Source organism: Podarcis pityusensis (assembly GCF_964106645.2).
Source record: "Podarcis pityusensis genome assembly, chromosome: 12".
Taxonomy (NCBI): Eukaryota; Metazoa; Chordata; class Lepidosauria; order Squamata; family Lacertidae; genus Podarcis; species Podarcis pityusensis.
The window spans coordinates 14,599,374-14,617,653 of record NC_138037.1 but is presented as its reverse complement, the minus strand read 5'-3'; the positions used below and the strand labels follow the sequence as shown (position 1 = coordinate 14,617,653).

The 18,280-nt window shown below is 42.2% G+C and overlaps 1 protein-coding gene across 6 annotated transcripts in view; it reads left to right on the top strand.

The window, feature by feature from the left end:
- DIP2C (disco interacting protein 2 homolog C) overlaps positions 1–18,280 on the top strand; it is a 293,125-nt gene that overhangs the window by 240,624 nt on the left and 34,221 nt on the right. For all 6 annotated transcript variants that reach the window (XM_080973978.1, XM_080973976.1, XM_080973975.1 and 3 more), the window contains 9 exons: positions 782–896; positions 3,324–3,525; positions 4,459–4,568; positions 5,400–5,480; positions 8,744–8,867; positions 10,377–10,498; positions 11,419–11,530; positions 11,626–11,735; positions 13,340–13,470. In XM_080973978.1, the coding sequence (XP_080830104.1) occupies positions 782–896; positions 3,324–3,525; positions 4,459–4,568; positions 5,400–5,480; positions 8,744–8,867; positions 10,377–10,498; positions 11,419–11,530; positions 11,626–11,735; positions 13,340–13,470 (1,107 nt within the window). The remainder of the gene's footprint in view (positions 1–781; positions 897–3,323; positions 3,526–4,458; positions 4,569–5,399; positions 5,481–8,743; positions 8,868–10,376; positions 10,499–11,418; positions 11,531–11,625; positions 11,736–13,339; positions 13,471–18,280) is intronic.

Sequence of the window (18,280 nt, the reverse complement as noted above, 5' to 3'; positions counted from 1 at the left end):
TTCTCCCCCAGAAATAAATAAATATTGGATTGTGGAAAAGGCATTTGCATTGCTTAGAGCAGATCCTTTTTTCGTACCAGAAAAAAGCCATAGCAAAAACATTTTTATTTTTTAAAAAAATATTGTTTATTTTATGCATTTATATGCCATTGCATAACCAGGTTCTCAAGACAGCTTTGCTATGAGACCAAAAACAAGTAAATATTTCTACAGAATAGCAGATCAGTAAGAAAACATAAAAAGCACCATGAAAATAGTGACAAAGCTAAAGCAAATTTAGAGCAGGAGCAAATTAAAAGGCCCAAGGAAATTAGAAAGGGCTTTTCCTGGTACTGAAATGACCTCAGAGTAGGCGAGCTTCTCTGGGAAAGGGCGTTCCACTGACAGTGTGTCACAAATAGAGCCAAATGCATCTAAATAAAAATGTGGACAGTGGTGGCTCTTTGCTGTTGTGTCGCTTTAAGCCTTATTTTTCTGCTGCATTGATGGGCTTGATCATATATAGAGCAATAACATCTTCTGCGATGACTCTGTGTGTTAAGCTTTGGAAAATCTGAAACAAGCTCTTCTTTTCTAAAAGCTGTTCTTCAGCAGTGCTCTATTTTAAAATCATGTAGGTGTTGCGTGCAGCTGGCTTTTTCTAGAATAAATAAGAACTGGAGCCCCAATCTTCTCAATTGCATAACTAATGAGTAATGAGTCACAGAGGATAATGAAATACAGTTTTCTCTGCACTTGGTATTCTTACACAGTTATCTGTCCTGGTTTGCACACCCCACAGAATAGCAGTGTTTTCAGTGAGCGTTCTTCACGATGAGAGGATAGTTATCGTTGCTGAGCAAAGGCCGGACTCTACGGAGGAAGACAGCTTTCAGTGGATGAGCAGAGTGCTACAGGTACAGTTGCTTAAGCTGTAATCGGCAGGGTCTAATGGAAAGTTGGGGTAGCCAGATGTGCCTCGCCTTCCCTGGAAGCATGAGCCTAAATTTCTCCATCTATTGCCACTCACATACAGAGGTGAGACATCGATATACAAAAATAAAGCCATTCTCACTGCCACCCAATTAATCCTTCTGTATCCTCCCTGGAATCTTCCACTGCACAAAGAGTCATATTCTTTGTTTGGACAGGCTTTAAGAGTTAATTTTAATTCTCCTCCACCGCCTCTTGGAACAAGCGACTGCTACTCCCCTGTCTTCTGATTAGAGTAGCAGTAACCGTACTGTGGACTTGCATGAGCTTTAAGAAAAATCAAGGAATGGCGTGTGAAAGGTGGTTTTTCATGCCGGTGGAGAATACACAGCAGGATACGAAGCACAAAAGTGATACCAGCCTTGCTTAGTGGCTCTTCATTTTTCCACTTTGGTGTGGAGAACTCGCTTCAGGTCTTAGGTTCCCTGCAACCCACGGGCTGCTTAAGCACAACCTCACTGAGAGCACCCTCCCCACTGTCTGTTTGCACAGAAGGTGCCAGATACTGGTCGTTGCATATAAGGTCCCTTGACACATGTTTCTTCTTTGAGGCCTTGTGCACTCAGAGAGAGCATGGGAAGTTTTATAAACGTGGCAGCATAGCATTCCAGGTTCTGTTGCATACTTGATTGAAAAAAGAAAACGCTTCAAAGTGGTTTTGTTTCAAGTGTAATGAGCCATGTGGGGTAATGAGAGTCATAGCTCATAGGTTGCATGGTGCTGAGTCGGGGAGGTGGGAGTTTTTAATTGCCTTGTGCATTTAACTTCACATTGTATTTAGCAGTGTGCCCTATAGTAGCAACGATGAGCAGAATAAAGCAAGTCAGAATTAATTCTGTTTACCTGGGTGGTGGTCTCTCAGCCTTTTTTGTGTCACATGGATTGCCTTTGTAATCACTTTTGGTAGAGGTCCCTTTTAAGTAGAGGACTTCTGCAGGTGAAGTAAGTTGCTTCAAGAAACATTGATGGGAAGATGAAACCTCATCAGAATTGCTCCCTTGCTAAATCAATGGTTGGAGCTAAGGCTGGATCGGTGGGCGTGGCAGGAGTTGGGTATCACTGTCTCCTGTCATGTTTAAGTCTCATGCTGGATCCCACAGAGAAAGCAGTGAGACAGGCCAGATGTTGCAGGACCACGGATAGCTCCACTTGAGCAACTTCCTCTGATAGGGTTAAGAGCAGTCTGAGCCTTTTTAAACATCCTCCTCAGTTCTGTATCCTCCCTTCTGGTGCACTCCTTGCAGTGCAAGACCAGGATCAGATTGCTCAGGAGAAGGTTACAGATCCTAATGCTATGGAAGTTTGCTCTTGTGGGCTCTTGTCTATCAGCCCCAGACTCAGTGGTCTTCCAATCTCCAGGAGCAGGCTTGAAGCTCTGGACCTGGTTTGATTCCATAGCTGGAGGCACCTGCAACCTCAGACTCTGAACCTTGATACCTGCTAGACCTTTGGGTCATTACAATGACACTCTGGTGGAATCCATGAGTTTATTGCATATTTGTCAGTGTTGGGACACACAGGCTCTCTTGCTTTGTAGTATAGACCATATTGTGCTCCTTGGTGTTGTCTAAAGCTGTAATATTTTGAATATGTGTGCTGGTAAGAGCAAGGTCTCATTTGTTATTGTGAAGACAACCAGTATGTTTTGAGATTCTGGGCAGTTTTGAAGAAGCTCGTTGTATTCCATAATCGGCATACTTTTGACCTGGAAGTTCATGATGGAGAGCGGACAGTTCATCCAGGATCTTCTTCTACCATTTTCATATACAAACAGTGAGCTAGTAAGACTTAGACAGGAACATGTTCTTCTCTTTCTCTTTCATAGGTATAATTTGTCTTGGCTTGTAGTGCACAGTTGATGTGCACAGTGACTAAGGAGCCATGAACCATTTGGTTTTGACATGTTTTGTGTCTCTGAGTTTGCTTATTTGAGATCACCAACTGAGTAATCTTGACAGTCTCAGGCTTTTTATACTTCTACCTTGAATTCACAGTACATTATTGGATTCACATGACATTATTGCTTTCCAGCAGGCATGTCCAACAGGTTAATCGCGATCTACTGGTTGATTGCGTGGGTATCTCAGGTTGATCGTAGTGAGTGGGTGTTCCTTATCCCTCCCCTTAAAAGAGCTCAACAACTTTGGGTAATCCTTCCATTAAAAAACTCAACAACTCCTGGTAATGACAGTGGGTAGATCACAGCCAGTATTTTTATACTGGGAGTAGATCGCAGTCTCTTGGGAGCTGGACATGCCTGTTTTAGAGGGTAGAGAATTTCCAAATACCTTTTTACAGCTCCTCCTTGCACATCTGACCTTGCATTAAATCCCCTTTTTTAACGTTTCTAGGCTATAGACAGTATTCATCAAGTGGGAGTTTACTGCCTAGCCCTGGTACCAGCAAACACACTCCCAAAGACTCCTCTAGGTGGAATCCACTTATCCGAAACGAAGCAGCTTTTCCTTGAAGGAGCACTGCATCCCTGTAATGTGTTGATGTGTCCACACACCTGTGTAACAAACCTGCCTAAACCAAGACAAAAACAGCCAGGTAAGCTCAATGGCTCCATAAATAATAGGCTTACTGGATACTTTAGGAACATAGGAAGCTGCCTTTCTACTGGGCCAGATCAGTGCTCCATCTAGTTCAGTACTGTCTACAATGATATGTTCATTAGTCGTTGAGACGCCGACTTTAGTACATAGGTATTGCAGGAAATTATTCTGATCCAATTGAAGATACAAACTGTTGATGCTCCTCTGTGAACTTGCTGCATGTGTCCCTTGCTACTCAAAAAGTCGTTGGGCTGTGGTGTTTGTTGAGCCTCCCAGCAGTAGTGGAAATCTGGAAAGGCTCACCTTGATGAGAAGGAAGGAGATGCTGCTGGGCAGTAGGCTTTTTATTGTCTGTTATCATGGTTCATCTAATCGTCGCTGCTCCTCCAGCTCTAGGGAGATTAGCTGAGAATGATAACTAGAGGTACAAACTCAGTGGTCAATGATGTCTCCTTGCCTGTCATGAGTTGTTCTTCTTCTTTTTTTAAAGCTTCTCTAACTTTCCTCCACCTCTACGAGTCATCGAAATTCTGTAGACGGGAAGCTATATTTTCTTATTAACATATGTGGGGTAGAAGAGTCAAGGTTCTGGCCTCACCTTAGCCATATTGGTTGACCTCTTCTTCAGGGGTAGAAATGTTTTTATCTTGTTCTTCTGTTGTCATCTAGGTATATGTGTGTCACTTCATGAAAATGCTTGTCAGTCATTCTTGTTTATTATGGTTGTATAGTAATATCATGGGGAAACCAGCCCACAAAGGGAACCTATTCTGTTGTGTGCTGAACATTTGCATCTAAAGTAGGAGATACTTAGCACATTTAGCAAGTTTTAGTGCGTACTGTGTTGCAGCATATAGCGGTTTGAATTTTGCATTGTAGTACTTGCATGTTGTTGTTGTTTTATTGTACTGTAAAAATCTTTCTATAGAAATTGGCCCTGCCTCTGTGATGGTGGGGAATCTCGTCTCTGGAAAAAGAATTGCTCAGGCAAGCGGCAGAGATTTGGGTCAAATAGAAGATAACGATCAAGCCAGAAAGGTAAAGCAGATAACCTTCCTTATAGGTTGTGAGGCTTCACAGAATGGCATTGTTGTTGTACGATACGTGCAGCGTTTATTGGACACATGCGGGCAAACTCAAAACTGCAATATAAGTTTTTTTCTTGTCATTTCCAGATCTCGTAGTAAGGTTGCAATTTGCTTTGAACACATGCTGGAAAAGCAGGATAGAAATACTTCAAATAAGTGAATAAATTCTAAAAGCCAGGTTTCATTGAACTGATGGTTGTGTGAACAGGCCTATATTTCATTGCCAGCATGTGATACAGAAACCAGATGTGGCTATCACTTTATAGCACTTGCAGACTTGATTCTAAAATGCATATTTTTTCTTTTCTTTGAGAATCTTTGTGTGTGTGTGTGTGTGTGTGTGTGTGTGTGTGTTTATGGCTGACGTGATAATTGTTATGAATAGTATTCAGTTTTAAAGTTGCCTCAATAATTCCTATAAATGTTTATTGAATATATCTCTTGGATATATTGTTTCCTGTTCATATAACCCATGCAGGCATATCTCACAGTCTTAAATGGTTTTAAGCCTCTTAAGACAATAGAGCATTGCTATGTTGATTGATGAACAAGATGTAGTATAGCAGTTTATTTTAAATTCTTGGCTTTAAAATACTTATATCCTGCCTTTTCAGTTTTCCATTCCCAAAAGTATTAAGTTTATTCCTCCACAATGATATATGCATGTGTAAAACTGGCAGCAGTGTCCAAGAGGGGAACGGGCAGCTCTCTAAAAATGCTTTTAAAAATGTTTAATAGAGTATTATGCTTCTTACCTCTCCTCTCTCTCCTCCGCATACAGTTCCTGTTTCTTTCAGAAGTCTTACAATGGAGGGCGCAAACAACTCCTGACCACGTGCTTTACACACTGCTAAATTGTAGGGTAAGGATATCTGGGTTTTATTTACATTACGGGGGTATCTTTTGGGCAGGGGCTTCGAGCACAAAACAATTCCCTTTAAAGCCTTAAAATAACAAATCCCAATAAAATTATCTAAAATTGACTTGTACCCCAAGCAGAAAAAAACATTTATAATACTTGTAAAAAACTTCAAACTTCTGAAAGTGTTCTTGGGAATGCAGTTTTGTCACTGTCACTTAGAATGCCTTTGCTAATCTTACTTCCACCATGGAAGTGCATGGATTGTACAGGCTAGAATATAATAATGTTTGCTTTCTCTTTGCACCATCTCCTGCCCTTCTTCTGCTGTCAGCCTGCCTATTAGGTGGAGCTGCTTGTTTCCTTAGGTTTCAGTGCGAAAGCTGTTGGGGGGAAATCAGTGCATTGTGCCAATAAGAGACCATGCTTGAGCTCATCACATCCTGCCTCTGCTACACTCTAGGCCTGCCTTTAAAAAATAAATAAATACCCACAACTGTTCAGAGGTAGCCAGATCACCCTGAGATCCATTAACTTTATTAACTGTGCAATTATCATCTTCTCAGGTGATGATGTGACGATCATGAATAGCACCAAATCCTTCATTTGCAACTTATCTTCAGTTGGGTTTCCCCCCCCCCTCAAACATTCCATCTAGTCTCTATGATTAAGCCATTTCAGTACATAAAAGCAGTCGATGCATGATAATGGAGTGTGCCACCATTCTATTGTGCGGTGAACACTTATCTTTTTGAGGCAGATAGTTAAATAAATTCTGGAGTTGTGTGTGTGTGTGTGTGTGTGAGAGAGAGAGAGAGAGAGAGAGAGAGAGAGAGAGAGAGAGAGATGTGCATTATGAATAAGAATTAGTTTCTTCAACAGTTGGGAGGATGTGTGTTTACATGTAGAAATTTGAGGAAAATAATAGCTTCAGGTGCTTCAAAACGTGTGACATTCCTTCTGATAGTTTTTTGGTTTTGTTCTTTGGACATTTAATTTGAATACTTTTTTTATTGCCTGTAGAAGCTCTCAGTTGTGATGGGGACTGGAAACTGTGGTTTCCAGTTAAAATGTGAAACGCAGATGCCACAAGTACAGGCTCTTCCTCTTGCTTGAATTGGGTGGAGAATTCCCCAGCTGCCCATTTACTGAATCCAATCATTTTTCTGCCACGAGGCTGGCAGGGACTGAGCAGTTTTATATGTGTCTGTAACTTGAAACAATCTGAGGCTCCACTTCAGCACCCTTCCTCCAGTTTCCATTTCTTGAATTTAGCTTGTGGGGCATGGGCACGGTCTCTTAAACAGCCTCTTGAACTCTGTAAGGTGCTGGGAAGTCTGTTTGCTTTACTGTTAACAATAAATATATGAGGTCACCCAAGTTGTCTTTGTGGAATCCACACATGGTTGGGAATTTGGAGCAATGTGGGGGTGGAATAATAGGAAGTAGGTCCAGAAACAACTCAAAAGGCATGGATTGTTCAAGTGAGCACATGGTGAGGCCATCTCACTTTATTCAGTGAATTTATTACGATTCCATATAGTATTCTCTCTCTCTTCCCCCACCCCCTTCACCCACACAACCACCCTCTCATTCTGAAAGAGAGAAGAGCCAGTGTCTTCCATGCAGACAGTGTCCAATAATCTCACTTGCTGCTTCCCTGCCCCAAAGCCATTCTGAGAGGAGTTCCAGGCTCTGGCAGTAGAGAAGAGGAGGCAAAAGATGGCCTCACTCCCAGGGTTAAGTGAGATTTGCTTTGGGTCTGTGCTTGCTAGGTATAAGCACACAGGCATGTCAGCTTAGTCTTGTGGATCGCTCTTAGGACCAGTTGAACAGAGGAGCAGGAGATCTCCCTCTGATTCCATGCTTCTTTTCCCAGATATAGCATGAAGATGGGTGCACGAACCTGCCCCTGGGGAGGCTACGTATTTTCAATTTGGCCCGAAAATGAAGGCCAACCCAAATGTCTTGGCCCTGGTTTTACCATATATGCCAATCTATTGGATTGTGCTGTCAGCCTATTGCCCTTCCTCCCAGCTGAGTCTCTTTGTGGGTGGGTGGTTCAGATTCCCAGAAGCCCTTCATTTTTGTAAAATTTTATGTGATGTGCCAGCAGTTCCCACACAGTGTGGGGATTGCTGCCCTGTTCCTTCTCTAATAAGTTTGGTGAAGACAAACGCTTTCAACGCAAGCTCCCTCTTTTGTCCCCATTCAACCCTCTCCTGAAGCCATTATGTTGCTAGCTGGGTTTGTTGCAATGTGCAAGTTAATGAACTTCCAGGAACACCCCTTTTAAGCCGGCTTTTATTTTTATTTTTCAGGATTGCTGCATTAATATGCAGGCATGAACTACTGAGCAGCTATAAGGGTAGAAAGCATTGCTGCCTCTGTCTTGATGTTAAGCTGATTATGATGAGTGATTTGGAAGGCTCCGTTTAAACTACTTTCTTCTCAAAATGAATCCCATACTGTTTTTAACCTGAGCCTATTCTATGGTTGACATCCCATCATGTTTATTACAATGTCATTAAGAGTCTAATATGGCCCTAAAGCCTTCTCCACTGCCCCATTCCTTTTCCAGCGCTTCCTAGGTTCTTGGGGAAGCAATCAATAGGCCCTAGAAGCTGTTGTACATATCTCTGGCTGCCAGTGACCAGGGGAAAATGTAGTTCCCATGGGTCCTAGCTAGGATGCCAGGATCTACAGGAGCTATGTTTTCCTGTGACTTTTGGTGGTCCTGGACAGAACTGCACAAATGTATCAGCACCTAGGGTCTAATGGAGGCCCCATAGGGATGCCTCCCTCCTGGTGTAGCTCTTAGGCAGGCACCCCCAGATGTTTTGGGACTACATCTCCCATCATCCCTAGTTAGCAGGACCAGTGGTCAGGGATGGTGGGAACTGTAGTCCCAAAACATCTGGAGGGCCGAGTTTGGAGATGCCTGTTCTTAGATCAGTGCGCCTGGCTGTTAACCAGAAGGTTGGTGGTTTGAGTCCACCAAGGGATAACTGTGGGCAGGATTCCTGCATGGCGAGGGGTTGGACTCTTGTGATCCCTTCCAACTCTACAATTTTATGATTCTATGAGGAAGGCAACTGAAAAGCTTCTTCCATGTAGTCATCACATAGTAGGCCCAAATCTTGAATTAGGTTTGGGCTCAACTTGTAGTGGTGGTGTGTGGTGTTAAACACTTGGTTTTCATCGCTGTGCTTTTAAAAAGAAAAGAAAAGAAAAACTTCAATCTCTCTGCTTCTTTCCCAATACAGGGGACAATAGCAAACTCTCTAACATGTGTTCAGCTACATAAACGAGCTGAAAAGATAGCCGTTATGTTGATGGAAAGGGGACACTTACAAGATGGCGACCATGTTGCTTTGGTCTACCCACCAGGTAAAGAACAAAAAATGTGTTTTCAGTGGCGATTCTTAAAGACTTTGTAAGTAGAGATGCAAAAATTGGTCAATATGCTGATTGAAAGCATATTGCAAACACGTGCATTTAATTTATAGGGCTTTAGTGGAGTCATGATCAATTTTTCCCACTGCTCTTTATGAAGCTTTGGCATGCCCGACTTTTATCTGGACTGCAGCAATTGATTTCAATTAAACACGTACCCTTAAAACCACAGCCTAAATTGGACTGTTGTTGAAACCTACCACCACCTTCAGAAATCTCTAAACGATAATAGTGCTATTGAAGAACAAACTATAGCAGCCTCATATGCTCCAAAATATAAGGTGAGAGCGAGCTGAATTTATCCCTCAAGTAAAAAAATAGTTACATCAGCAGTCTGCTAAATGGGGCCAAATGAGTACACACAGGATGATAAACAATGTGAGTCATAGTGAGATCAGACCCATTGAAGTCAAAGCAGTGTTACTCACAATAGATATCACCTACAGTCCTTTCACAGTTAACTGTGAATGTATCTCATATATATGTGTACTTGGAAGTTAGTTGTAATGGCTTCAGTAGGGCTTGCTCCCAGATAAGTGAGTGCAGGATAACAGCCTCAAAGCCCCTCACTAAGACGCCAGTAATGGTTGTTACAAAAGAGTTATTCAAAGTCTTACTTCCATGAGATGTTGCAAAGTATTTCAGTACATTTTTATCTGAGCCCATGATTCTCTGATGTTCTTCAGATGTGTGTGCTTTTGTTTTTAAAAGTTGTTTTATTTCATTGGGGATTCTGGAGTGCAATAGCGTGCAAGAAAATGATTGTGTCTTGCAATGTTCAAAAAATTATTTTGGACATTATTTTTATTCATTTAGAAGATGTCTGTACTGCTCTTCAGATCAAAACTCTCAGGGCACATATAAAATTCAGTGTATAAACATACAAAGATTACAGAACAACTCTGTTTATCCAAACAGATGAATAAAATTCAGCACAATGGATAAAACCATAGTTAAAAGCAGCTTACACTATATGCTGGACTGCTTGCTAAAACCAAAAACTCTTTGCTTGGCACCAAAGTGATATCAAAGCTGCTGCCAGGCAGTTGTATCTCGGGTCATGGGTCAACATAATTTCAGATAGCAGGGAAATTCAGAGAATTATCTTAAAATCTGTTTTAATTTTAATTAGCTGTTTGATGGCATCCATGAAGGCTTCAGAGTGTATCGTCTTTAAAAAGAGCAGCTCAGATCAAAATAATTGGTGAAGCTTAAGAAACACTGAAACAGGAAGGATGCAGATTTCCTGAGGACTCTCCACTGTTAATATAGGCTCACTGATGTTGTTTCAACATAGTATTTAAGCTGGGTAAATTACTTTCACTTTTGTGTCTACACCTGCCTTCGAACGTGAACGTCATAATCAGTTTCTTCTTCTTCGTCTCCTCCTCTTCCTCCTCCTCCTCCTTCTCTTTCTCCTCCTCCTCCTCTTCCATCATGCAGGTATAGATCTGATTGCCGCATTTTACGGGTGTTTGTACGCAGGCTGTGTGCCAATAACAGTTCGACCTCCGCACCCCCAGAACATTGCAACAACATTGCCTACGGTCAAGATGATTGTGGAGGTCAGCTGACTAGTCAAAATGCTTATTTAAAATTTTTGTATCTGGGATCCAGTGATTTCCAGGCATGACTATGGATTTTTTTGGGAGGGGTTATATATAATGTATACAGACACCCTTTTTTTAGTTTCAAAAGTTGGGTGGGATGGGGAGGAAAGCTTCTCAAGAAGCACAAACCGTGGTCCAGGTGTCTGCTATAACCAGTCCGAGATGGCTTCAAATCCTCACTCAGTAATTTTTAGTCATGTTTTCTGCATTTATAATAACATTGAATAAAACTATTATTATTAAGTAATTATAATTTATAATAATTATTTTGTCAAGGCGTGAAAATCAATTTTACAATTCAAAATACTGAAAAACAAAGCAAAGAGTTACAAAAGCAAAACAGTAAAATGGTACACATGACTAAGGCCAACTCTATGGCCTGGCCTCCTCTTGTGATTTCCCAGCTGAGTTTTCTCATGTTGTTCTTTCATCTTGACCAGGCTTCTTCAACCTCAGCCCTCCAGATGTTTTTGGCCTACAACTCCCATGATCCCTAGCTAGCAGGACCAGTGTTCAGGGATGATGGGAATTGTAGTCTCAAAACATCTGGAGGGCCGAAGTTGAGGAAGCCTGATCTTAACCTACCTGACAGAGCTGTTGTGAGGATGCATGGTTATTACAATCCCAAAAATGACGATGTGTGTGGGTGGAAATGTGCATAATTTTATTATCCCTTATTTTGCGTAAGGTTTTCCTTTTTCCATGCATGACTGTTCTGCCATTGTAACTGAAGAAGCTTTTCTTCAAACAAGCTAGTAGGAAGCTTTAAATATATACTACCAAGTTATGTAAAACGGTGGCCTCATAACCATTTTCATGGGAGGTGATTTTGATGTTATATCTCTCCTTCTCCCCCCCCCCCCCGAAACCTACAGGTGAGTCGCTCTGCCTGCTTAATGACGACACAATTAATATGTAAATTGTTGCGGTCACGAGAGGCAGCAGCAGCGGTGGACGTCAGAACGTGGCCCCCTATCTTAGACACGGGTATGTGCTGTCCTCTGAGGCCCCTCTTGTTTCTAAGTATTTCAACTGCGTTTTGCAGGCGCTGTGGGAATCATGCCTTCCTTTTTCTCCCCCAGATGATTTGCCAAAGAAGCGGCCTCCTCAGATCTACAAACCTTCTAACCCCGACATGCTGGCTTATCTCGATTTCAGTGTATCCACAACTGGAATGCTAGCAGGGGTGAAGGTAGGGACGACGCTCCCCAAAGCGAATGTGAAACACGGTGTGCGAGCTGGGGTGGGGAGTATGGGTGGAATATTGTAGCGGTGTGGATAAGGAGAGCTGGTCCAAAAGTGGACAGGGCAGATGCTGCACCCTGGACCATGGACTGTATTTTTCGCTCTATAGGACTCACCAGACCATAGGACGCACCTTGTTTTAGAGGGGGAGAACAAGGCGGGGGGGGGAAATCTCCCCCTCTCTGCTCAGCGCCCTTTCAGCGAAGCGGCAGGAGAAACGGAGCACCTTCCATTTCTCCTCCCGCTTGGCTGAAGGGGCGCTGCGCAGCTCTTCCTCTTCTGAAGCCAGGAGAGTCTTGCTGTCTTGGCTTCAGCGAAAGGAACCTGCGGAGCGCAGCGGGAACTCGCGCTGCGCTCCGCAGGCTTCAGGCGGCTATCCCTGAAGCCTGGAGAGTGAGAGGAGTCGATGCGCACCGACCCCTCTCGCTCTCCAGGCTTCAGTGAAAGCAACGCGAAGCCTCCAGAGCGTGAGGGAGCGCTCCCTCTGCACTTCGGAGGCTTCGCGTTGCTATCGCTGAAGCCAAGGAGCCTGCACTCGCTCCATAGGACGCACACACATTTCCCCTTAATTATTGGAGGGGGAAAAGTGCGTCTTATAGAGCGAAAAATACGGTATTTACAAGCGAAAAGAAGATATATGTACGAAGGCAACCCAAGTTGTCTGCATGCATTCTGCTTGCACCAACAGGTGCCAAGTCCAAAGGCAACTCTTGCACACCTTCCTAGCATCACAGGGGGCATCACAGCTCCAGGCCAAACTATATGCAACGGGACAAGCCTATTTTCTGACGCGTTGTTGCACATAAACAATATGTGGGGAGTGAAGAACGTACGTGAAAATGGGGAATGAAACCCTCCCCTCTCCCTTACCTTGTCATGTTCTGTCGCTGGGAGCACTTTCCTCCCACCACAGAGCTTTCCAGTACCAGAAGTGAGCCAGGTTGGAGAATAATACTGTTAAAGCAACAGAACGCAGTGCAGGAAATGTGAAAGAAGAGGCAGTTTCTGAATCTGAATTTATTCCATTCTGTTGCTAATCGGCTGTAAGCCCCTTTGGTCCGCTGATGCCTCCTCCAATTGGATGGTGATTTCCCAAGGCTCTCCCAGATCCACTAGCTCTTCATTCTTTCTGGGGAACTAACCTGGGGCTTCCTGAGTGCCAAAGCATGTGCTCTTCCCACTGAGCTGTGGCTGTGCCCTTCTGGCATTCCGCACCCCCTCGCCCTTGCTCAGTTGAAAGATGTAGCCCGTTTTCTCTTCAGTGCTGCACATAATTTCCAGCCTTCCTGAAGATAACCTAGAAATCAAAGGCACTGATGAGTCACACTCCCTTCCTTTTCTTTACTTAGTTGATTGAATATACTCCTTGGGAAACACATTAATTTTCATTATCTATAAATGATTCTGCATGTGTTTTTGCGGGTGGGATGTAAACTGATGCTTATTTTTACCCATCCTATTACCGTCTTAAGGCCTGGCGGTGGTTCAGAAACAAACCTCTGGAACGATGCCGTTCGTCATCTTAATTACTGCCCTGTTACCTTCTTCCAGATGTCTCATGCAGCCACTAGTGCCTTCTGTCGTTCTATTAAGCTGCAGTGTGAGCTTTATCCTTCCAGAGAAGTTGCAATCTGTTTGGACCCTTACTGTGGACTTGGGTTTGTCCTTTGGTGCCTCTGTAGGTAAGTTTCTCTTCTGGAGCCTTCAAGTATCACCAAACAAAAATGTTGCTGCTATATCTATGTGTGTGTAAGAGAGACGAGAGAGAAGGGACCAGCCCCCAGATGATGTGACCAGTATGTGTTTCAGAGAAGGGCGTTGTGCTTGTTTTGGTGAAGGGCAGGCTAGATGTACAAATCATCAATAAAAGAATGGATGGATACTGCTAGAAGCAAATTTGACAACAAGCCCATCCTGGAGCATGCAGCCTGCACTAAATGTAGACATTAAAGCCAAAACCTAAAGAAGCACCATTGTATCTTTTTAATGGGAACAAATGGGACCTTCAACAATGGAAATGAACCAAGGGGGACCTGCAACAAAGTGTTGCAGTGTAGAATGCTCCTTTTCAGTGTTCTAGCCATATGCTTTCCCAAGATACATGATTACAACACGCAACCACCCATTTTTTGGTTTTGCTCCCCTGCCCATCACTCGGTCAGCATTCTGGGGCCACTGAACATGCTCAGCTCTTTTTTAAAATTGTATATCAAATCAATTTGTAGTGGAAACAGCATTGATCACACTTAAATCAATCACTCACAAAAAGAAAAGTTGAGCAGGGACACTGTCAAATAACTGAATCATCGAATGCATCATCAAGGCTTCAGCTACCCATGACATAGCATCTCCATAAATAACCATGAGCGGCTGGAGGTCTTGCATTAACACCACTTCTACTTGCACAGTTGATATATGGGAAGCATACCTTAGCAAAAGGATTATGTTTAGTTTGACCTTTAACAACCCTTCTGTGTTGCCTTAGGTGCTCGGAAAAAGCAAAATCCCAAACTTTACTTTGTCATCCAGACAGAGATGTTCCCTTGTTGTCTTTCCAGTGGGTGGCAATCTTTAAATGGCCAGTGGTAAACAGCATGGCAATTAGATCCTTATGTGTGATGGAAGAGGTCTAGATCCATGACAAAAGGGCTCAGTTCCTTATTGAGCTGATTTGTCTCCTCGCATAATTTTTTAAAAATATCTCCATAAGGGTCCACACTTGGAGAATGAATGTATGAGAAAGCCTTCTCCTGGGCCTGTTGATGTAATACTTTGCCAGTAGGGTTGTATTCATGATTAGATGAGGATCTTGCAAACCTAGAGATCTTGTGTTCCTATCTTGTACATAATTTGTACATACAGTATGAATTTAAAGCAGGGAGAAAGTATGATCTAGTTAGATATTATCTGTTAATCCAGTACGTTAAAAAAAAAATAGACTGTTTCTCCATAAGCATGTTTGGTTGTCCAATACTGGCTCTTCAACAATACGTCAGTTTTATTTATTGATGAGGGGTGGTATTCAACTTAGTTTCACTGTTAAGTAGACCCACTGAAATTAATGGGCCTAACTTAATCATGTTCATTAGTTTCAGTAAGTCTACTTTCAATAAAACTTAGTTGAATATCACCCAAGATTTGTTACCCAGCCTTCACCGTAAGCCTCAGGGCAGATTACAGCAATAGAAAATGCAATTATGAAACCAGATAAAGTCATTGTAATTATAGCCTACATAAAATTGTTCCAAATGGAACAGAACGATATCATTACTATGATAGTCCGAACTCCATCAAACTTCTCTGCTATTGTTGGAGCAGTGTTCTGTTTGCAGATCTTTGCAATGCAGATGTTTGCAGCTGTCAGTAGATTAGCCACTGTCAACCTCTAATGCTAGATGCTTTAAATAATCTAGAAGTAGAATTTTGGGTTCCAGGGGTAAGAAATACCCTGTCATTTCATTCATTATTTGTTGCCCCAAAAGCATGTATTACTGGAGATCACCAGACTATGTAGATGAAATTTGCCTCCAAATATCTGCATCTCTAACATTTATCCTCAGTTCCTAGATATATCTGCCTCAGTCTTTGTGGGGTTAAAAAGTTTCCTTTCACATCTGCTGAAATCAAATTGTGCAAGATCTCTGCCATTTATTTTGACTCATTAATAGTCACTCCTCGGTTTCTGTCCCTTTGCCATTTCCTCATAAATATATCTGGTTTGTTTGCCAACTCCAGAATCATATTATATGATTTCCCTGTTAATCCCTTATTCTTAGTGTTCGATCATAATGCTTCACATTTGCTTGCCTGCCTCCCTTGAATATTTCCTGAGTAATGCAGTTACGGCTTCTCTCATCTGAAAATACTGAAAGAGAGGTATTACAGCGCCCATAGCTCGTGCAATTTCTTCATAGGACATAATGTTGCATCCATTCATTATATCTTTAATGGAATCTAGGCCCCGCTGAAGTCATATGTTCGTATTCCCCAGCATGCCAGTTGAAAACAATGAAACATTTAGGTGCATTTTGTTTATTGCGCCTAAATACCTCGCTGCTGTACTTTTGTTACTGTTGAAAACTTACCTGTTCCAACTCAGTTTTCCACCAAGGAATGTGCTCTTATTTATATAAAAAAAAGAGAATATGTGATATATTGGATGCTTTAGTAGTGGGTGGAAAAAAAAACACCTTTGTGAAGCATAGGAAGAGAATAAAAGATAAAGCCTGATTTGTTACTGGAGAGATTATCGCGCTTGGAAATTTTGACTTTAGAACCAGTTTACTGCCTCATTCATTTCAACCAGTTGCTTTCAGTGTGAAAGGGAGAATGTGCCATTCATATAAAAAAATAGAAAAACTCTCAGCGGACTCATATTTGTAGTAAGATGAAAATTTCCTAAATTCAGATGCCTTCTCCCTGAAAATTAAGACAGTCTTCAGGAGGTGTTTTTGCCTCATACCTCAAAACATTTGCAACTAACTGTGCCAAAATTTGGCACATCATGCATTGAAGCCTCATGTAGCTCATGACAAGTGAATCCAGTACGCTGCATCTCATTTCCATCTGACCTCTCTGGAAAGTGCAGCATCAAAGGCTACCGCTTTGCGGAAGAGACAATCTATAAGGGAACTACCACTCTGACTTTTAACACACAGAGAATGCAAGGGGTGTGTTAGCTGCTCCCTCCTGCTTCTTGGCTAGGATTGTTCATAAGTCTTATGTGTGTTTGTAATGAATTCTGAACTCCATTCACATCCAAATATTGGAGATAACATGCAGTGCTTTCCTTCTGCATATGCAAAGATATAAAACGAACTTGAGCTCATCTGATTAACCTGATTATGACTTTGATGTCAGTGCCATCAGTTGCAGGTGCAGCAGAGTAAAACGTGATTGAATCCCCACCTACCTGGGGGTTACAATCTGGGCACAATCAGCCAAAAACTAACTGCCTATCCTGTTGTAGATGCTATGAAGTTGTGTTGGCCTACTCCACTGTGATGTCCCAGAATGCAGCATTCTGAGACTTCCAAACCACTAAGGAAAACCTGCTTGGAGCATGGAGTCAGCCCGTTGGTAAGTCTCGAGTATATTGCATGGTTTTGCAAAGTTTTGCTTTTGTTTTTATTTTATGTCCTAAAGGGTATAAAATAATAATGAAAAGAAACCTTGCAAAGCAGAGCAATAGACCTTTATAATAATCATCATCACTATCTCCAGATTCCTAACAATTGGCCGCACGCTCCAGCAGGGTTTCCTGGGGATCGTTGTCAAAGATTGATGCATTCTGAGCACAGCAATAGTTGTCAGGCCAACGTGAGTTCATGGATACTTGCGTTTTCCCCCCCTTTTAGCTGTTTGTGCTGAACACGTGTTGTTGGAATTTATTGTGATGTGATTTCACACCACCCTAATATTTTCTTTGCAGCTTGTCTCTTAATCATTTACTTCAAGTAGATACTGAGTTTTGGTGGTTGTTGTTTTTTTGGACTGTCTAAAATGTCTGTTGTAGTACCCCAGCTATGGAATGCTCTTTCCAAAAAGACTCATCTGGTGCCAACTCAGATGGCTTTTGGGGCTCCAGGTGAAGACATTTTCATTTGCCCGGGCCTTTTGATGTTATCTATTTCAGATCTACTTTAATGCTGAAGTGTTACTTATTACATTTTGAGACTTTGCTGCTGCTGCTGCTGTTTTAACTTACTGATGCTGTTGTTTATGTGTTAATCTGCAAACTGCTCTGATGGTTCTTGGGACTGAGGAGCAGGATATAAATACTTGTAATAATTTATTTCCACTGTTGTCAGACCTTTTCCTTTGATAAGCTCTCTTGCTGAAACTGAGGCAAGGGACAAAAAAAATGGACCTAATGGCTGAAGGGGGAAGAGCAGTAAATCAGTGATAGAGCAAATGTTTTATATGTTAAAGGTCTCAGATTCAACTCTGGCATCTCCAGATAGAATTGGGAAAAACTGAGGAGCTGAATTCTGGAGAGTGACTTTCAGTTACTGTAGACCAGGGATGGGAAACCTGCGACTCTCTGAATGTTGTTGGACTACAACTCCCAGCAGCCCCAGCCATCGTGGTCAGTTATCAGGAATGATGGGAGTTGTAGTCCAACAACATCTGGAAGCCCATAGGTTCCCCATTCCTGGTGGAGATAATACTGAACGACATAAACCAATAACCTGAGTTAGTATAAGGCAGATTCCTATGTTCCTAATATCTAGAAGTCTAATTCTCCTAAAAGCCACAGCCTTGCCTTGTTGTTCCTAATTTCTACCTGAGCTTCATTTTACTAACTCTGGTCAATTCCTGTGATTGTTTTGATTAAGTAGTTGATAAGTTTGCCTCACGTCTACACGTGAATGTCCTTCATTTGATTTGCTCAAGAGCTTATAAATTGCAGCTGAGCTCTGTTCAAAAGCAGTGTGTTTGCAGCAGCAGGCAACTTGAAAGTTGTATCTGTGCTGTTTTGAAGAATGGTGG